Source organism: Seriola aureovittata, chromosome 2 (genome assembly GCF_021018895.1).
Source record: "Seriola aureovittata isolate HTS-2021-v1 ecotype China chromosome 2, ASM2101889v1, whole genome shotgun sequence".
Taxonomy (NCBI): Eukaryota; Metazoa; Chordata; class Actinopteri; order Carangiformes; family Carangidae; genus Seriola; species Seriola aureovittata.
The window spans coordinates 2,992,791-3,013,240 of NC_079365.1; the positions used below are offsets into that span (position 1 = coordinate 2,992,791).

Sequence of the window (20,450 nt, forward strand, 5' to 3'; positions counted from 1 at the left end):
CATCCTCCGACTGGAAGTTCACCCTGCCCCATCACCCCCTCTGCATTCCCCAACCCCCAACCTAACTCTCCCAGACGCTGCTGTCTGTGTTACCCAGACAATAATGAGGAAACCCACAAGAATTTATTCTTCAAAATTCCCCCCCCTCCCTCCCTCCTGAACCTTCTTTATAAATGTGTCATGGATGAATGTGCTGTAAATATAAGAAAAAGAGGAAGCAAAATAGAATATGGTGAAAAAAATTTCCTGCTACTTAGGAAATCAAATGGTGCTGTACTTCTCTTTTACTAGAAAGGTGGACGGTAAGAGAGATAGTATAAAGTGGTGTTATATTCAGAGGAAAAAAAAGAAAAAAACCGGTGGGCTAGGGCAGCTGCAGAGAGAGGGGTGTCTCTGGCCAATGGGGCTGCGGGAAAGAAGCTCCGTCAATGACATGGAGCTCGCTGTCCCCGCCCAGGGTGTAAAACAGTCTGCCCCTCAGTGACAGCTCAGACAATATGCTGGTGAAACACACACAAGGAGTAAATCCCCGAGACACACTCATGGTGGAGATGAACTGAAAACAGCCTCTGTGTGGAAACTTAAACACAACTGCCTAACAATCATGGTGAGTACTGCAGCCACTTCTTTAGCTAGGACTTCAAATTGTTTTACTCCAAAATATTGTTTTCATTACAGCTCAGATTTCTATTTAGAATGATTTATAATTATCATATAATTACAATTTTTGAATTTATGCTGTTTTGTCTTTTGTATCTACTCTGTTTTCTACTGGTGCTCATCCAGAGGAATGTCCTTGCAGACCACCTGCTTGGATTTCACTTTAACTTGCAGTGTCAGCTACCACCTATTTCCACACACAGCCCCTCTGACCTGCTCTACAGTAGGCTGTAACCTGAGAGCGCTGATCCTGACACAGAGCTGAGACTGAAACTTTATGAGCCTCATTAACACACAAGACTTTAGAAGTCAGATTATCAACTCAAGTCTGCTCACAAACACATAATTGGGATGTTAGGTGAGAGATTATGTTCTTACATGTTGCAGTTTGCACGTGTGTAAATTTAAATATTTTAGTTCATTTCACTCTGATTTACGATGTTTCATTCACACATCTTAAAAAGGTCGATACACTCAATTTTAAACACTGCTTGCATGTCTGTTTTTTTCTTTAAAACCGTGTGCATATCTGTTGCTAACTGGGCTGGATGTTGCAGGATTGTATCCAGAGTAACTTTGATTACTTATCGATGGTGCACTAAATCTAAATCTGTTTGCAGCTTGACCAAGAAATTATCAGAGGGATTTTATTTGCATCATTTCATCTTTACAAGTCGGTGTTTGTCACAAGACCCCCAGAGTAACTACATGGGAATGCACTGTAGCCAACAGCAGATGGGAAAAACATTAAAGTTAGTATGTGCCTTTTGTTACCTTTGTCTAGATATCTCTGTCAGACTGGGGCCGACAAGGCCAGTCAATATTTGGCTTGGGGGTCTTTGTGTGGAAAAAGCATTGATATGATTAATGTGACAGCAAAGCCTAATCTTCCCAGGACCAACTAGTAGAGGGAAAGGATATGCATCATCCTGACATTTTCTCATGCGAATGAGCTCATCTTTTGCTTCTTAAAAAAAAAAAACAACTGACTGGTTTGCTTGATGACTAACTGTCGGTTTAAGCAATCTCATTTCTGTTCTATATAAGGCGTTTGGTATTGGAATTTATTTCTTGTATAGTTCGTAGCTATTTTGAGATGCCTCACACTGTTGTGTCAGTTTTTATCATCTGGGAGCAGCAGTCAGTCAGTAGACAGTCATGAAGGCTCACACAGCAGGAGGCTGTGGCAGCATCCTCTACACGTCCCACTTAAGGAAGCTGAAATAATTTTGATGGTTCATGGATTATTAATCTGGCTCAGAAGTGAGACAGCCTGATTATTCTTTATGTCAGCTAAAAACTTTGAGCATGTAAGCCAACTGGCCTTTAATTGTCACTCTGAGTTCCGCATATAATTGAAATTAGGAACACTGCTTGTCAGCGGTGCAACAAGCTGAAAAGCAGGCATGAGATTATTATCACACTGCCTTTCAAAGCTGCTATGACCAATATTGTTATTGTAAATATGGCTGCAAGTAGGTCAGAGTTGCCATATTAACATGATGTCAATGGCATGGTTGTAAGCACTCACAGCAGGTTTCATTGTCAGTTGATTAAAGATTGGCTGAGAGATGACCTGACATCTTGTTTGGCACCTTTGTTTGATCGGCTTTTGCAAATCAAAACGCCAACAAATAAGTTTTGTCAGGTTTGGTTTTAAGTCATATGCACCAACAATTTTTTTGTGCTACTTCCTGATGGGGTCCTGAGTCCATGTATGAAGTTAAATTTCATACATAAAAGCGTTGCTGAGATATGAACTCGCTACCTGTTTTCAATTGGCTGTGATGGACAAACTTTAGAAAATCAAAAATCCATGTGGTACATTCTGTGAGGCCTGGTCTGAAGATCATCTGTGCCAGTTTCGGTGAAGATTGGACAAAGAAAAAAAAACTGACATCATGCGGCATTGAACTCGGCTTGATCCGAGGAATCCAATGGTACCCCGTTCCATTTTTGAAAATCGTGCATATGGTTCTGAAGTTTAAAGGCATGAAACTTGGTGAAAAGCATGGGGGATTGTCCCTGATCATTGTGCCAAAGTTCAAAACTTTTTACCACACGGCTGACTGTGTGAAAGGTGTCACTCATAGTTACAAATCCACAGAGAATTACCACCTAACACCAGCAGTTTACCTCAGTGCTAAGGGGGATTTTAATGTCTTCAGCTCATTTGGATTTTACGACCCACAACTTGGATGTTGTTGTTCAGTCTCACCACTCTCATCAGCATTGTTTCCAGCAGCAGCAGGCAGCTGCTGTCAGTGAATAAAAGCTCTGGTTAACCCACTACTTACATTACTTACCCAGCTCCAAACAGCAGAAAGACAAAGTTAGCAACTCGCTGCTGAACATAGTGAAGCATTTAGTGGCTATTATTGTAAGGAGGTAAGGTAAAAAGGTATTGTGAGGTTTAGATTTTAATTAATGTTGTATATTTGAGTTTATTTTCTAAAATATATATTTAAAATGTTTATACAGTTCACTTTTTACATATTTATGTTTATGAAATTATTATTTACATATTTACAAGTTAAAATATTTACAATCCATCTCTCTAGTTTTATTTTATTATATATAAACTTTTTATATACACACATTATATAATATATATTATTTATATATTATTTTTTGCAAAGCAATTTTTGAATATTTTGAAACGTGCATTTTTAACACCTTTGTTTGCTACATACCAGAGTTCACCCTTGATCCAAGGAACAAGAGTTACTACAAAAGGTCCACTTGCTAGCTTCTTCCAGAGCTTCTTCATTAGCAATTGCAGTTTGCTCAGTTGTTATGGAGATGGCTCAGTATTCATCATGTGCCACTGCAGTTGTAGTTCTAATCGCCTGTTACTACTCAGTGGAATAGTATGAAACTGTGGGCAGGAAACTGGAACCACATGCTCGTGCATGCATGTATCCTTGTGTCCCTTCTGGTAGCAAGTGTGAATAAAACAGAGATCTGCTGATCAGAACATTAGAATCGCCACAGGATACCTTTAACTAATCCATCTGATTTCCTGCAAATCTGAAAATATGACGCACAACTTTATACATTATATATTTCCCATCTGCTCAGTTATTATGGTAATGTTTCAAATAGTCATCTTCAAATGTTTAATTTAAAGATGTCATTTGTGTTTGCACAGAAAAAGAGTCAGAATCACTTATAACACAATTTTAACCATCAAACATACTCTTTAACACTGTCACAAGTAAATTGGAAACAACAAAGTAACCACAGTACATATGTGAGCTATGACAAAAGGCAGAAGAAGAGAATGAGGAAGTGCGAGTATAAATAAAACTGAGCCGTGAGATTAAGTTCCTTCCACGGAGCAGTGAGCCTGTTATCTACTGCTCCTCACACTGTCCCTCATCCACTCATACTGTTGCACATCTGGGAAACAGCAAACTGTCCTGCACATAACTGAAAATTGTCACTACAGTGAATTTTAAGGTATTTCTGCTCATTCTGTCCCATACGCAAATGTAATACGTGTACATATATTGAATTTCCGTATATGAAATATATATTTTTATTTTATATGTACATATAAATAAAAATTATATATGAAACCTATTAGAAATTTGAACAATTTCATATATTGACGTGTGTCGAGCCCATACAAATATATGCATATGTATGCTTATATGGTAGACAGATGTTACATAAATATATATTCATCCCAAAGCCTGTCAATAGATGTTGATATTATAAACAGTATGGTCCAAAAGTCTTAGACACTTTTCCAGAATGTGACATTAGACATTTTTTAAAATTAACAAGAAATGAATAAGAAAAACATATAGATTTGTAATGTGTATGTTGTTTTGATAAACATGTTGCAAGCATATGTGTTCTATGTAAAAATTCATCACAAAGATATTTTTACTATATGTACATATTCAAATTTTACTATGGGTATGTCATATATGTTATGAACTTATATCTTCATATATCCAGAGGATGTATAAACTGTATGTAGGCTAATAGTAATATATCCCCTTATAGGTGACATATATGGCAACATCACTCTTGATATAGGGACATATATATCATATATTAAATGTCTGTATTGGGTTTGTAGTCTGTCGATCACAGGCAGCCATTATCTATACATTCAGATGAAGCTGAATCAGTTCATTAGTTTCACACATTTTAGTTTCTGCACTATTTGATGAAAACTTGCAGTAACACGATCAGGAGAGAAGAGTCAAACTGAATCAGTGCAGCTTGTTACTTAGGAATTCAACTTTTCTGCACTACTGCACCAGTTTCGCTTAAAACTCTCTTTATCCTTTGCCCTATAAATGTCCCCTACCTCATCTCCTATGGCCCAAATATTCATTTTATTTCAAGTCAAACTGATTAAAAACAACAGAGTAAAGCAAATCCTGAGAGATTGGAGAGTCCGTCACTTCACTAATCTTTCACAGGCTTTTTTGTTTTGTTTTGAAATACATTAAGTATGTTTACTTGCTGTTTTACTTTGCTCTGATATTGCTTTAAGACTAGCTGTCTATGTGGAATGTTGACTGAAAGCTTCGAGGAAGTTTTCGTCAGTTGTGTTTGTGCATGCGATTTTGACATAGTTCTCACCAGTTCCAATACAGGAAATACCAGGGCAGCTGTAACGAGTTAATGTCACTGCCACAGAGCCTGAATTAGTCTCCATAGCCTCTTCTTGAATTTATTTTTGGTTGGAGAGAGGGTTGACAAAGGTGATTTTCCATGGAGCACATCTGAGGATCATTTAAGATGAATAAACTGATCAGATCTGAACAAATTCCCAACATATTGAAAGATAATTTAGTGGAATACCAAATGTGTCTTTCAGTGTTTTTCCCTCTGTTTGTCTGTCTGTCCCTGTCTCTCCTCCTTGTCTTCCCCGCTGCCCCCGTCTTTGTATCTAAGATACTGTGGGAAAGTCTAAAGTGTCATATTTACAGGCTCACTTCCTGTCCAATTTCAAGAAAAGAGATTATCTCAACAACATGCTCTTCCTCATCATGAATACCCTTCTCCCGCCACTCTAGGAAAATTAACATTTTTTTCTACATTTTGTGAATTCTTAGCCATGTGTGACAGATTTGTTTACCGCCACCATGGGTGTTGTGCCGGGCCTGGCATTTGTCTGAATGTTTAATGGATGAGGTGCTGACCTGACCCTGGGGTTGTGCCCTGGCTGTCAAGGGGCAAAAGGTCTGAGTGAACCAAGAGGGTGTTATTCCCACACTGGGAACTGCTTCCTTGACTGGTTCCTGTTCCAGTATGTCTCTGGGAATGGACACTCTTATTATGTTGACTTAATTATGTCTGTACAGGTCATCTCTTATTGTGTGGGAAAAAGATTACAATTACCCAATAGCGTCACTCCTTCAAATTTGGGGATTTCCATTCCTGAGTACAGTTATGAAATACCTGATGAACGGCCACATAGTTACCTAATTAAATGAATTATACAGTACATGGATAAATACCAGCAATGATCAGTTTAAATATAAATGCACTGAGGATAAATCCCCCCTCATGCAGCCTTTCAGTGGGTCACTTAAAAACCACTTTGAACTCCCCAGTAATTTTGATTATCTATCTATCATTTAGAGGAGCTTATTTGTAAGTTTTGCTATTGCTACATAGCCAAGTTTAGCATAGTTAACAGCTGTGTACTTGCCAGTCCAATATAAATGTTGCAAATTTAGCATCTAACTTCATTCCTTTACATGCCAACAGCTATGTCCAGCTGTGGAAAGCAACGCCAATGTTAGCTCTAGTTTTGCTTATTTCTATCACTTTTTTTCTTCTACTGAAGTTATCATGCTAACCAGCTAGCCCTGATCTGGACTGTGACTATCACATCAATTTTCAATACTGAGTCACTGTAACGTCCAGTCTGCTCTGTATTGCAACCTCTTGTATTGTAATTGCAATGATCGCTGAGGCTCTTGACAAGACTGGTACGTCACATACAGCTGTAAATGCTAACACTGGCTATGAAGCAATAGCAAAACTTACAAATGGCCCTATTTAAGCGCATCTATTCAACATTTGAAAATAGAAATAAATAAAAAAACATTTTGTTGGCTAATGTTGGCAAATATTACTGAGTCAGCTCACTGACTTTATTACTGTTCTTCACTTGTCCTACTTTTACAGTAAATATATATTTATATATATATATATATGTGGTCCAAAAGTCTCTTTACTACGGAAACCCAGAAAGGCCATACTCTCAAATATTTTGTATTTATTATTTCGTTATCTCGAGATGCCAGAGCTTTGTTTTTTTGAGATAACATAATTATCCCAAGCTCAACACAACAGCACCCCGTGAGATAACAGAGTAATTATCCCATTGTTTTGAGATAACAGGATAAAAAAATATTTGCAAGTATGGACTTTGTTGGTTTCCGTACTTTTCCATTCTAGACAATGGGAATCATATACAATAATAACACAGTCTGAACAGTCAGGCCTCTCAAGGGGTATGGATGGTTTTCATTAGCTTTTTTCCATGCAATTCATGAAGCGTGTGTAATGTAATCCTGCTTATTTTGACTCAAAGTGACGTGTTGCCTGAACAGAAGCTCCTAGTTTTAAAAGCATTTCTTGCGTTGTGTCTGGCGGACTGATGTTAATTTGTGAACAGGATGGAGCAGAGCGACGGGAGAGGAGGGAACGGCCGAGACAGCTGTGCAGTTAAAGTGCTGAAGGCCAGCTGTCAGAGGAGCTGATCAGCACAAGCAGGCGTGTGCAGGAATCCAAAAGAGTCACAGCTGAATCTGACTTTGTTACTTTACTTAGTGAACAACACAGACACAGGATCAGGGACACACGTAAATACAGCATGAGGCGAGGCAGGGGATTCTTCTCAGGACAAACAACCTGTTTCATGGATTCAACTGTGGTTTAGACACAGGAAATATGTACAGTGCTGACTAATTTAATTGTCACCAATAATCAAGTCATGTGGCATTTGTACCCATTACAAGCATGGAAACTCTGTGGGCTTTTAACATGCACATCTTATTGTGACCTGGATGGACAAAACTTATAGAAAGTGTGTAACACAAGCAGATTTTGTAGTGATGATCCTGAATCAGTTGCTAATGTCATCTTAGGACAGTGTACAGTGATGATTCCAAGGAGAAAGCACAACAACATAAATCTGGGTGGTGTGGTCACAGACTGTCATCTGACCCGACATATTTTGCCTACATGTCTGTAGCATGACCCAGAGGATTAGGCAGGGAGTTTGCTGAGGCTTGGTGTGTGTGTGTGTGTGTGTGTGTGTGTGTGTTGGGGGGGGGGGGGGGACTGCTGCATCCTAACAGGTGCTGAGCATGTTGAGCTCTGATGGTGAATGAACTCTTTGTTACTGAGCATTCACCCTCAGAGAGAAGGCAGAGCCAGTAGACCCCCCCCACAGGCTTATCAGCTGTGGGTTGAGTGTGTGTGAGTGCGTGTGTGAGGGAGTGTGTGGTGTGTTTGTTTGGTTAGGGGTCTGTCTGACTGTGTGTACCATTACTTCTATAGATTTACTTCTTCATGTTAGCTTTAAGTACTGTAGTTCTTCCCTTAGTACGGATGAACAAAAAGTGTGTGAATACCAGAATATTGCACATATATGTGATTATTGCTGGAACCCCATTGTTTTTGTTCTCACTGGGGGCCAAGATACCCATCGTGTTTCATCCTCATCATCATCTCCTTTTAACTTCTGCCACGGGAGTCTGCAGCAGCCCCTTGAAGCGTACGGTAAAATGTACCCTACGATGTCAGTTTGCACCACACTGGATGTAATGTGAAAGTGTTTTTTCTCTACTCCTCACACAAACTCTAAACTAAACCTGGCACAGATGATCTTCAGACCTCACATCATTTTTCATAGATGATTTGTATTTTTGAAAGCATTCATTTGTCGATGCAACACAACACTTTTATCTGTGACTCAGGAAACATGAGGAGGCAGCTCAAGACATCTGGTGTCCCTAAACAGTGAGCGCTGCAATAAGATCATTTGCATTTTGCCTCAAAATTATTGATGTGTTTGGCTTAAAATCAAAATTCCTGTGCCTGGTAGCATAGAGCAACCCAAGATTGAGACATGGCAACTAGTCAAGTTAACCTAACTGATGCAGCTGCCAGGATGTAATGTGAAAGTGTTTTTTCTCTACTTCTTGGACAAACTTTGACAAAGCCTCACAAAAGTTATCATATGAATTTCTGAATATCATCCGTCACAGCCAAACAAAAATGGGTGCAAATAAACATTTTACTGGGTACATGGACTCAGGCCCCATCAGAGGGAGGTGCCCTTTGACCTCTAGAGGGCAGGGCAATAAGAAAAAAAAAAAATATCACAATTATCTCGAAAACATCTGGTCAGAATTGTTTCATCTTATTGATCTCTAAACCTCTAAATCTTAATTTCTACACTGACTGTTATGTTGCATTCTTGTTTTCTGACGTCTGTTTTCTGAAGTCATAAGTGACAACACAGTTAGAGTTGGTGCATTTGTCACTGATGTTAACTTATATGTTTCTGATAGGAATTTTAAAGAGATAAGAGTTAAGCGTGCATATCTGTTTGTTTGTGTGTGTGGCTGCAAAGTAAGACAAACCACATTTGCTGCCTGTCATTTTAGCTCTGTCTAGTGGTATTGGTTTAAAAGCATGTTTCATTACTCCCAGCTTGTTTCTCATGATGACAGCCTGTGCAAGAGCCACCACAGCCACAAGGTTGACACTGATGCAAAGGAAATTTTCTCACATCAGTGTTTGTGGTCATTAGATGTTGCCCAATTTGATTTAGATTTGACACACTGAAGAGAGCAGGGCATCTCATGAGATGCTCGATTAGTGACAGTGAAGTCAAGACAGAGGGTTTATATGAACACAAATAGAATTTAAAATATGCAGAGTGAAAAGAAGTTTCATTTGCACAATGCATATTTAGAGTGATGAGCTAACAAGCCTGCAAGAGGAAGCTTTGAAGAAACTTGTTTTTTCCATTTATCTCTCAGTAGGAAGCACAAATAGGAAGTGAAAATGAAAAGAAAGATGTCATTTAAAACAAAAAAGTGCCACACTTTTTTGTTTGTTTCAAAATCTGTCTAACGGTGGGGAAAACAGTGACTTTGCAACAGCTAGTTGTGTTAATCATGACTTATAAAAGGATTTTGTGCAATTTTCCTTGTGAATCTGACAATGACTCGTACGTGCAACTTGCAGTAACATTTTACATGAGGAAATGTTGTCATTAGGCTTACAGCAGCAAAAAGAAGAGACAAGCCATCTCCAGAAATGCAGTTGAGGAACTGCAGTGGGGTTGCAACACATATCAAAAAAAAGTTTCAAGTAAAAATCTAATCATCTAAATGTGGAGCGGTGCTGTGCAAATTACAATATAAAAATACATAAACATATGAAGATTCTTACTTTTGTCATGTAAAAGATACACACAGTACCTACCTGCAGACATGTTTTACTTCCTAATCTCTATTTCCATTTTCTCTGCTCTTTATTTTAGAGCACACTTGCCAAAGCTCTGTATGACAACACTGCAGAGTGTGCAGATGAACTGGCCTTCAGAAAAGGCGACATTGTCATAGTGGTGGATCAACACGTGGCCGGCACCAGCGGATGGTGGATGTGTTCTCTGTACGGACGGCATGGTCTGGCTCCTGCAAATAGACTGCAGCTCTTGCCACAAACCGGAGCCACTGCAGGCTTCTTACACCAAGTCATGGAAAAACCCAAATTAACTGATGCAAAAACTGATGACAGCATGCAAAATATCTACCAGATCCCCAGTGTACCTCGACCTTCCAGCAATCCAGCCTATGAATGCATGGACAAGATGTACAAGGTCCCGTCCACTACTTCAAAAAATCTGTCAGCACTTAAGCACAGCCCAGAAGGACCTGAGGGAGACAAGGTACAAAATGCTTTTTTTCTACCAACATGAATCTGTGTTTATGTAGAGAAGAGAAAGAATCCTGAATGTAGATGTTAGTCAGTGTATTGCTCCAAGGTCAAAGGTGGTTCTCTTCTTTGGAAGTGTTAACTCTCATGATTAGAGAGGTAGACTGTTGCAGAAATGCAATGCTGTGAACCCCCTGCTGGCAAAAGAGCTTACAGATGGGGACCAGGGGCCTCTCCATGGGGACAGGCATGCAGCACTGGGGTCTTTATGGGCCTGTAAAAGACAAACAGACACAGACTTCAGACACTTTTAACTACAAACAGCAGACCGTGCCACCAGAGACCCCAGAAAGACAGAAGTGTCTGTATGGGTGCCTATGCAACAAAACGTGGGGAGAAATACACCCATATGTTCACCATTTCCTCTCCTGCTCCAGGGGAGTCCTGTTCCCTTCTGCAGTAGCCACCTAATATTCAATGAACAGCATGGGTTCTATTATAGGGCTGCGTTAATTGGCAAAGTGCATGCATAATGGGGTTCTCTGGCTCTCTCAACAGGCTTCAGAGCAAACACTGTCCCCATTAAAGCACTGACGCAGAGGTCAGTGAGGTAGATGCTGCTTTGATCAAAGCGGTGCAAGTGTTGCCAGTCAATCCCAATATGACATTCTGTCTCTCTCTCTACAGCTTACATTCTGCAATCTTGCGTCCAGTCCAAAAGGGGAGGTTTACGACGTCCCGGTCCAAGCAAGACGAGTTTCTCTTTTCACTGTGAGCACCTGAAAATATTCACAACAAAGAGGATCAAAAGTAGAGAGTATTTGTACATATGCTGCCACTTGAATTGGTATCTGTCTGATATCTTCATTGTTATTGTGCTCTTCTATTTTCAGGCACCTTCAACAACTTCAAGACATATGTCTCGAAAACACTCACTGATTCAAATTTCAGAGCTGGAGAAGAGATTCGAGGGTGTGAGGTGCAGCAGTCCCGGGGATTCTTATGTAAGTTTCAGACAATTAGAGGGATTGAAATGCATATTCTTCTGTATTTTATTGTGTTAATGGTTCGGTATGCTTCACACAAACTAACATGTCCACACACTGATAGTGAAATCAGCACATGGGCAGGGCAGCAGCAGCAGTCCTCTGTCTGTGTCTACACAGGATGCGTTCAGGCACAGTATTGGGTGTAGGTCACCTGTGCTTTGGCAGCCCATGTCACAATCACTGTAGTTACGTGCATAAAAGGGGAGAAAATAGACTTGAAGTGTAAAAATATGCTTCAGGTTGCATCTATGAAGGTAGAGCATGAGTGGATCATGAGCCATAACACATCTGGATTCATTAAAAAAAGAAGTTTATGTATTCCATCAGACATGCATGACACAGATATCTGAAAAACCTCCTCCGTTGACAAGTATACCCTCACCCACCTGTCACTCAAAGCGGCCACGCCCTCAATTCTCCATAACTTCAAGTCTTAGTAAAATGTAAACAGGTGAGTTATAGAAACAGGTGTCATGAAGGAGGAAATTAGCTGTAGAGACAAAAAGTGTTTTTGTACCAACATGTTTATTTCTGCTGTAAAGTTGGACATTTTAACATGGGAGTGTATGTCATCCGCACTCAAAGGTGGGGTGAAGAGCCTGCCATCATAGCCTCCTACTGGCTGCATCACACTGCATCACACACACAAACAAGCACTGACATTAGGAGGGTGTCAGATGCTCTAAGATGATCTGACAAGAACTTGGTATGAAGCATATTCAGGCACTTATTTTCCACCAAGTAGAAATGAATGCTTCATCCCTGCAGGCCTTTTATTTCTGTCTAACGGTGATATTGACAGCCTCGTTCTTGTGCACAGGTGTATGCGGTCCCACCACCTTTGCCTCAGGACCCAAACTACGACATCCCTGTTCCCTCAGCCACAGAAACCCAACAGAATATGATCGGTGTATACAGCACCCTTCCCAACCCCCGCAAGCCTGAGTGGATCTATGATGTGCCCGTGGGTCCTGAGAAATTAAGTCCACCCCAGGGCTCCTATGACACCATGCCACACAAAGCTGTTTGTAGGCAGCTCTATGATACTCTTCCAGCACATGCTTGGCCCACACAAAGATGCAGTCCAACCCCCTCAGTTTATGATATACCAAAACCCAGTTCACTTGACATCTCGAGTCCGCCCAAAGTGTTCCCAATTTATGACAAGCCCCCTACGCAGATGACTACAGAGGAGTCAGTATATGCCGTCCCACCCCAAGAAGAACCCTTCACCCGAGTTCTCAGTGATCCCCCCAGTGATCATATACCCCTAGAGTGCAGAGGTGACTCAGGTAATGTTCATGAACTCAATAGAGTGTGCCTGCAGAAAATGAGGAACTTTCTGGCCTGTACGTCTTTCCATGACCTTCCAGGAAGTGGGGAGTCACTGGTGCAGGAGGACAGCGAGAGAGGTAGAATCCTACGTCTCTCGGCGGCAGACAGTCAAAGAATCAGCACGGCCTCCAGCTCTTCCACCAGCTCCTGTGACTCTCTGGCTCTGAGCTCGTCCTCTCCAGAGCCTTTGCGAGAGGTCACGCTCAGCCAGGATGAGGCCTGCCGCAGACTTCTGGAGCTGCAGGAGTCCATTTGCAGGGCCGTGCCCCGGCTCATGGATTTCGTCAGCAGTCACTGGAGGAGCAAAGAACATCTGCAGAAACACCTGCAGGAGATCAAAGAGGCAGCAGAGGCTATCGCATGTTCTCTGACATGCTTCCTAAACTTTGCCCTGGATGTAAAGGGTAACGCTCGTCGTTTGACTGATGCCAACCTTCAGACGAGGCTCTATAAGCAGCTGTCCATCATTGAGGACTCAGGTGTGATCCTACAACAAACAGTGGGTGCTCTGAACATGGCCGGCTGGCCGCTCAACACACTGTGCCAGGACCCGGGGCAGGTCCAGACACCTGACCAACTGGAGCGCTTTGTCATGGTGGCACGAACCATTCCAGAGGATGTCAAGCGCCTGGTATCCATCATCATCGCCAACGGCAAGCTTCTATTCAGAGCTTCTCAGAAAGATCCACAGCCTCTCAACATCACAGCTCCGCCAGAGACAAAGAAGGGTCCAAGTGGAGGCGAACAAGAGGGGGACTTAGTGGAGGACGACAATGACTATGTAGAGCTACAGGTAAACACTGATCCTTTAATCATCAGATATAATATAATAGGTAACCATGGTAACTGGATGAGTTTTCAACTAAAAAAACCAAAGCATTCAGTAATGTTTTGTTTTTGCTTTTGACTTTTCCTCAGACTAAAAATGACTTTGAAAAGCAGCAAAAGAAACTGCAGAGAGAACCGAAAGAAAATGTCACACCTGTCTCTAACAAGGCACAGGTGAGTCTCTCCTATAAACACATGACAATGTGACAATGAAAAACTTTGCCTCTCAGAAATTTAGATTTTTATATTTCCATCTGCAATGCACCTACTCCAGACTTTCCTTGTAGTCAGTATAGTGAGTATAAATATGATATGTTCAAAGAGGTCAAAACTACAGCAACACTTGTAGTAGACAGAAGAACTTTTTCTATTCTATTTTTATTTTGCTGGTGCATCTTATTGCCTTTTACATATGAAGCATTTTATAAAGATTTAAATTTGAGATTTTTGTGGGGGTCCTATGCCACATCAAATGGACACAGTTTGAGACAAGGTCCCCTTTATACAACCCCTTAACTACACTTCTCCAGGCTTTGAACAAAACATGGTGCCAGCCATGTCACCTATTGGACATTCCTCACCAGCCTGGAACAGTGATTGGCATGAAGCCACATGACCAAAGGTCCAACCCACCTTTGAAGTCGCCCCACAGGCAGATATCTATATGTTCACGCAGGATTAACTGTTTTGAATTATTTTTTTGTTCCATACCTATTTTATTTAAATGTCACCTGTGATGTGTTTTATGAAGACGCTGATGAAGGCCACAAGCTGAAACATGTTGGTCAAAATTAGTTCTTCTGTTTACTACAAATGTTGCTGGAGTTTTAACCTCTTTGGACCTTTTCCTGTCTCCAAGCAGAAGCAGGTCAAGTTGTGCCAGAAGCCTCATTTTGTTCCTAAATGTGATATGTTGTCATCTTCACCTTCTCTGCTCCATGTCTTCCCTACTCAGGCTGATAACAAGCGTCATTCCTCTGAGTCCAGCAGCGGCACAGAAGAACAGCGATCACCTTCCATGTCAGAGCACTGTCGGCTTTACTTTGGCGCCCTCCAGAAGGCTATCAGGGGATTTGTGGGCAGCCTTCAGGATGGCCAGCCACCGGAGAAATTCATCTCGCAAAGTAAGTTGGTAATCATGGTGGGCCAGAGACTGGTGGACACTCTGTGCAGGGAGGCCCAGCGTGGAGGGTCTGGCCAGAGCCTCCTGTGTAAGAGCAACCACCTGTGTGCTCTCCTGAAGCAGCTGGCTGTAGCCACCAAGAAGGCGGCGCTGCACTTCCCGGATAAACAGGCTCTGCACGAGGCCCAAGAGTTCGCAAAGGAACTGGCCCAACGAGCGCAGCACTTTCGGATATCGCTTGACCTCTGAGAGCACATATCAAGCATATTGATTTGTGTCAGCAAAAGACATTGGTGTATTCATCAGTCCATCTATGTCTCTGGTCATTCATTTCATATTCAACTGTTATGAAGCTTCATATCCAAGAAGAAGAAGGTCATTGCTTTTAGCTGAATGTTATTATCATAAAGAATGCAGGCGCAGGTTAAAATGGTCAAACAGAACAATTAATACTCAAATAAAAGACTTCTACACAATGGAATTTCAAAATAGATTGCACATTTAGGATACTGTATTCAAGCATATTTTAAAATACAATTTAAATATTAAGTATGAATTAATTTGTTTTATATAATTTACAACAGTTTTATATTCTTTGAATATTGTTTGTTATGTGGATGTTTAATGCATTTTATTGTGTAAGAGGTACACTCTGCAGGGTGGTAGTTTGGTAAAGTCTACTTTATGTGAATATCTGTGTAAATATTCAAAAAAAAAATGTGTTATGCATTCCCAAACAAAAGACTGAGAACAACACCTGTAGGATTTTTATTGATATTAAAATTAAAAACTGAAAACTTTATATGTTGTTTTCTCTATGTCTGTCTGATGTAAAATATAGCAAGATGGATGTTGTAATATGAGTAAGTCTTGGTAGCACATTAAGGCACATTAGGACCATTTAGGCTGAAGATTTGAAATTTAATGCCATTTGTTTTCCAGATCAAAAGGGATATTATTATATGCACTTTAGATCCGATTTAGAGTTAAACAAGGAATTGTCTGAACTGTCTGAATTGTCTCACACAAACTAGATTTTGATATGGGATCCCAAATGATCAGTTGGCTGAATGGGGATCTAGTCTTGACAGTTATCTCAGCTTTAGTTTAGAGTCTACAAATTTATAATACCTAGAATCACCTCCTCGTGGTTGTCTGCCTCCTCCACTCAGAGTAGTTTCAGACCATTTGTGTGAAATTTTGTCATAATTGCTGTGTGAAGTCTTCAGTTATGTCACACTGACCTTGACCTTTGACCACCAAAATCTAATCATTTTTTCCTTGAGTCCAAGTGAACATTTGTACCAAATTTGAAGAAGTTCTGTCAAGACATTACTGAGATATCATGTCCACAGGAATAGGATGTGTGTACGGACAGACGGATAGATGGACTACCCGAAAACAATATACACAAACTGAGGGTGAGCAGTTGGAAAGGTGTGGGCATTGAACAGGCAGGGTTTGGTGATAAGATGCTGCATTGTGGCAATTGTAGAATCCATTTTTTTTGGAGCTTAACCTATTTTAGGGACTACAAATCTATAGCAAATATTTCTGCCTCAGCTGCTTTGATTTTGACCATTCTTTTAAAAAATCTATTGAGTTCCCCAACTTTATAAAAGTGTAACACTAAGTCACAGGGTTTTACTGCTCACTGTGGTGGAAATTAATTTTTGCGCTGTGTCACCTCTACAGGAAAGTCAGAGGTCAGTGTCAATACAGAACAGGAAGTGTGGAGATGATGTCTTGCACACAACTTCATTTATAGTTAAACTTTTACCATCCACTGCTCTGCCCACAGGATGCCAACACTATGTAGAGCTTCCACTTTCAGACCGCTAGAACAGTGGCATTTTACATGAATGTGAATGTCATATACAGCAGAGTGCGAATTATACAATGACAATCAAGGGAGGGTCAACTGAACCAGTACAGCATGGACGTTCGTCAGTGAACTGTTACAGTCCTTACAGTATCTTGGTTGTTTAACTAAAGCTTTCCAATAAATGTAGTGGAGTAGAAAGTGCAACATTTCCTCTCCCGTGGCATTTGGCTGATCAGTGGTGGAAATATGATCACTCAGTCAGTCAGTGACATTCGTCATCATAGAGCTGGCCACTGCTGACGTGGCCCAGCCAAAAAGGTAAAATACTAACTAAACCACCTCAGCCACACGAAACACTATTACATAAAATAACTGTATTCAACTAATCCTCCAATATCTCACTGCTAATGACTGAGCACCAGTGTTTGCTAACATTAGATCATATATGATATTTTATATTGGTAATGAAATGACAAGACAGCATTGGAAATGATAGGGTGCACCATCAGCTAGCTAACATTAGTTAGCTAAACTGTAACTTAAGGCCAAAATTAGAAACTAGTTAACATTAGTTAGTCTGTAACTTAAGGTAAAAAGTAGAAACTCACTAAGCTAGCTAGCTTTGTGTCCATCTGTAGATACTTGACTAATTCAGAAACTCAGAAGGTAAGAAAGTTAACTTTATTTAAAAATATAGTTAGCTACTGCTAATTACATTTACCTACAGTGCCTGCGCAGCGCATGGGAGCAGAGATTTCAGGGTGAGAGGTACTGATGGAGTGCATGGATGTATTATTAGAACTGGATATGGCGCCACTGCTCTGCCTTGCAGCCAATTTTTCCCAGTGGCCACTCGTGGCACTGCAGAGAAAAATCCCCTGCAGCCCAAAAAGCATTTTCCCATTAGTAAAAGAGACGTCACCGCTGTGTACGTGCACTCTCCGCAGGGTCGAGCTGTCTCGGGAACTAGGAAGTTAGTATGAAAACTGAATAATTAACAATATAAAGGTGAGTCTTTGTTTTCACACATCAACATATTTTGATTTTGTGATTTTGTGCGGCAGTTATTAGTCACTTGTCAGCCTTTGTTCTCAAACGTAGCCTAATATTAGTTTTTTAATCTATATATTAGTTGATATATTAGCCGCGTAATGACTAGATTCACTGATATGACTCTGTAAGTGATTTTTCATAACTACCCCGTAACACTTTTCTTCAGTGAATTGATTGACCTGATTGTGTGTTCAGTATACTGTATGTTAAATGTTCAATGGCATTAATTATCATTTAAATTAAATCCTTTTGATGTATTTTATCTTTTTCAATTCAAACATCTGGGACAGTAATGTATTTAATGAAAAGACCTGGGTTCTGTGACAGCTACATATGTGGACATTGAAATTCTGCAGTGTTGTGGAAATATTGTATTGTATTGAACTATTTAATATCGAAGAGTCACACCATGCAGCCTGGCACTAATTTTACATACAATATGAAATAACAGTGACTTCATTAATAAATACATTTAAATACGAGTAAAACTGAAAAGGCTTTGGTGGATCAAAGTGGTAAGACCATGAAAAACACATCATCATGGACAAAATCTCATTGTAAAAAATTACCAAAATCAACACATTTTATTTGATATGCTCCACTATAAATAAGTAGTAGGCCTATTAGAATACATAGATGTGCTACATGAATATGCTTCAATATAAAAAGGTAAAAAAGTCCTTGTGATAATTTTTTTTTTTTATATCTGTCACATGCGGCATCAATTTCTAATAAAAATGCTAAAAAAAAAACAAGTCAATCTAAATATTTTTGTCCGATTATGATTTATTGTGTTGGACCTAAAGTGATTTTAAGCTCTAAAGCTTTTAACTGAATGACTCGTTTTCCCTTGGATATGTGTATTTATATGTATGTATTATACATATATATAATATTATTCAGTTATGATGTATAACAATACTGAGAGAATTATATGAAGCAAAAGTCAGATGTTCTATAAATGTATATGCTATGTAGGTGTATCCACAAAGCATTAAAGGAGGACCCACCAGAAGGCTTTTATCATGTCACTTAATATTCAGCAGCTACATATAAATGTAGGCCATTTACAACAATCAATGACTTAGCACCCAGTGAACCTGGGGCTTATTTTGCCCTGTAATCGAGCCTTGAATGTGAATTTTGAGGAGCTATACCACAAAAATCATGTTATGAACCTGGGAGACAGAAATGTTTTCAGTTGGTTAATAGCAAATGGAGTACATTATACATTCTAATAAATTGGACATTTTGAGTTTTGAGTTTGACACCGATTCCTCGGTTAAAGGTTCCAAATGTTCTGACTAGTTAAGAAAACATAGCTTGCCAAAAAAAAAGGAGAACTTCTGAATAACTGCTGCACACACACACACACACACACACACACACACACACACACACACACACACACACACACACACACACACACACACACACACACACACACACACACACACACACACACACACACACACACACATCCTAACTGTATGCTGCCCTCTAGGGGTATTGAACATTACTTCATTACTACTGACATTACTTCATTCACAAATTTTGATTATCTTCTTAGGACATTTGGAACTTACTAGATGACTGATGACTTGATGGTCATTTAATGAATTACATATTTTTTCATCCAAGTCACATTATTTAAGAGTATGCAATTCCAGTGTCTGCTTCTCTCGGCTTTAAATTTTACAAAACTGTAGGTAAAAGTAAGAAGAAAAGCTGCACACTGTGCTAATAGCTCCCAGAAATTTTAATAAAACAGCAACATTTCACTCTGCAAGGATCTTCATCAGGCACTGTCAAATCACCATCACAAACCACAACAGGCATTATGTAGACACAGGCTTCTCACACAGGTGATTGTGATAGACGATTTACTCAGACTGCCCTCAGGGTGAACCAATCAGAGCAGAGCTGGACAACACTGCCTGATCCTACCACATAGCGGATGGGACAGTCTGTATTGAGAGCACATTGAAACATCGGCCCAAGTTCAGTCATATAGACACACATAGAATACAATTTATCAAAAGGCAAGTCAAATATAATTCATAAGTCAAATAAGTATAAAAACTACTAAATAGCAAAATACATAGAAATATTGAAAAAAACAATATTGAAAAAATACTACATAGAAAAATATATATAAAAGTAGAAAATCGTAATATTATACATGCCCAAGACTTTCTGGATTGCAGGCAAGCTCAGTCTAACAGTTGGCCAGAGTTTTCACACACCTGCAACAAAAAAGATAAAAAATCAAGGAAGGAGGCTGAAGGTTACATCAACAGATATAGGTTCTTGAAAAGGACCATCATATTCATTAAGATGTCTGTAAAGAGAATCTGTTAATCATATTGGGAAGAAGTATTTTGTATTTTTCAACTATTACTACTTACAAAAAAGGTTTAAGATCAAAATCTAAATTTAGGGATATCACCTCCCCTTCTGAGGGTTTTCACATCTTGAATCCCTATGTATCTCAGTGTGGAAGGATCATGTTTTGATGAAGTGCACAGCCATAGAGTTCTTTTGATCATTTGCATATATGCTGCTTTTATGTTCTGAGATAATGGTTTTAAGGCAGAATGGGTTTTTCCTATATAAACCAAGTCACAGTGACATTTGATCATTT

General features: G+C 39.8%; 1 protein-coding gene across 1 annotated transcript; it reads left to right on the top strand.

The window, feature by feature from the left end:
• The first annotated feature begins 242 nt into the window (after nucleotides 1–242).
• Nucleotides 243–15,730, top strand: cass4 (Cas scaffold protein family member 4). The gene is made up of 7 exons (XM_056402476.1): nucleotides 243–607; nucleotides 10,199–10,606; nucleotides 11,281–11,364; nucleotides 11,487–11,597; nucleotides 12,463–13,770; nucleotides 13,896–13,979; nucleotides 14,761–15,730. The coding sequence occupies exons 1-7, from the start codon at nucleotides 605–607 to the stop codon at nucleotides 15,175–15,177; spliced, it is 2,415 nt and encodes an 804-aa protein (XP_056258451.1). The 5' UTR covers nucleotides 243–604; the 3' UTR covers nucleotides 15,178–15,730.
• The last annotated feature ends 4,720 nt before the right edge of the window (nucleotides 15,731–20,450 follow it).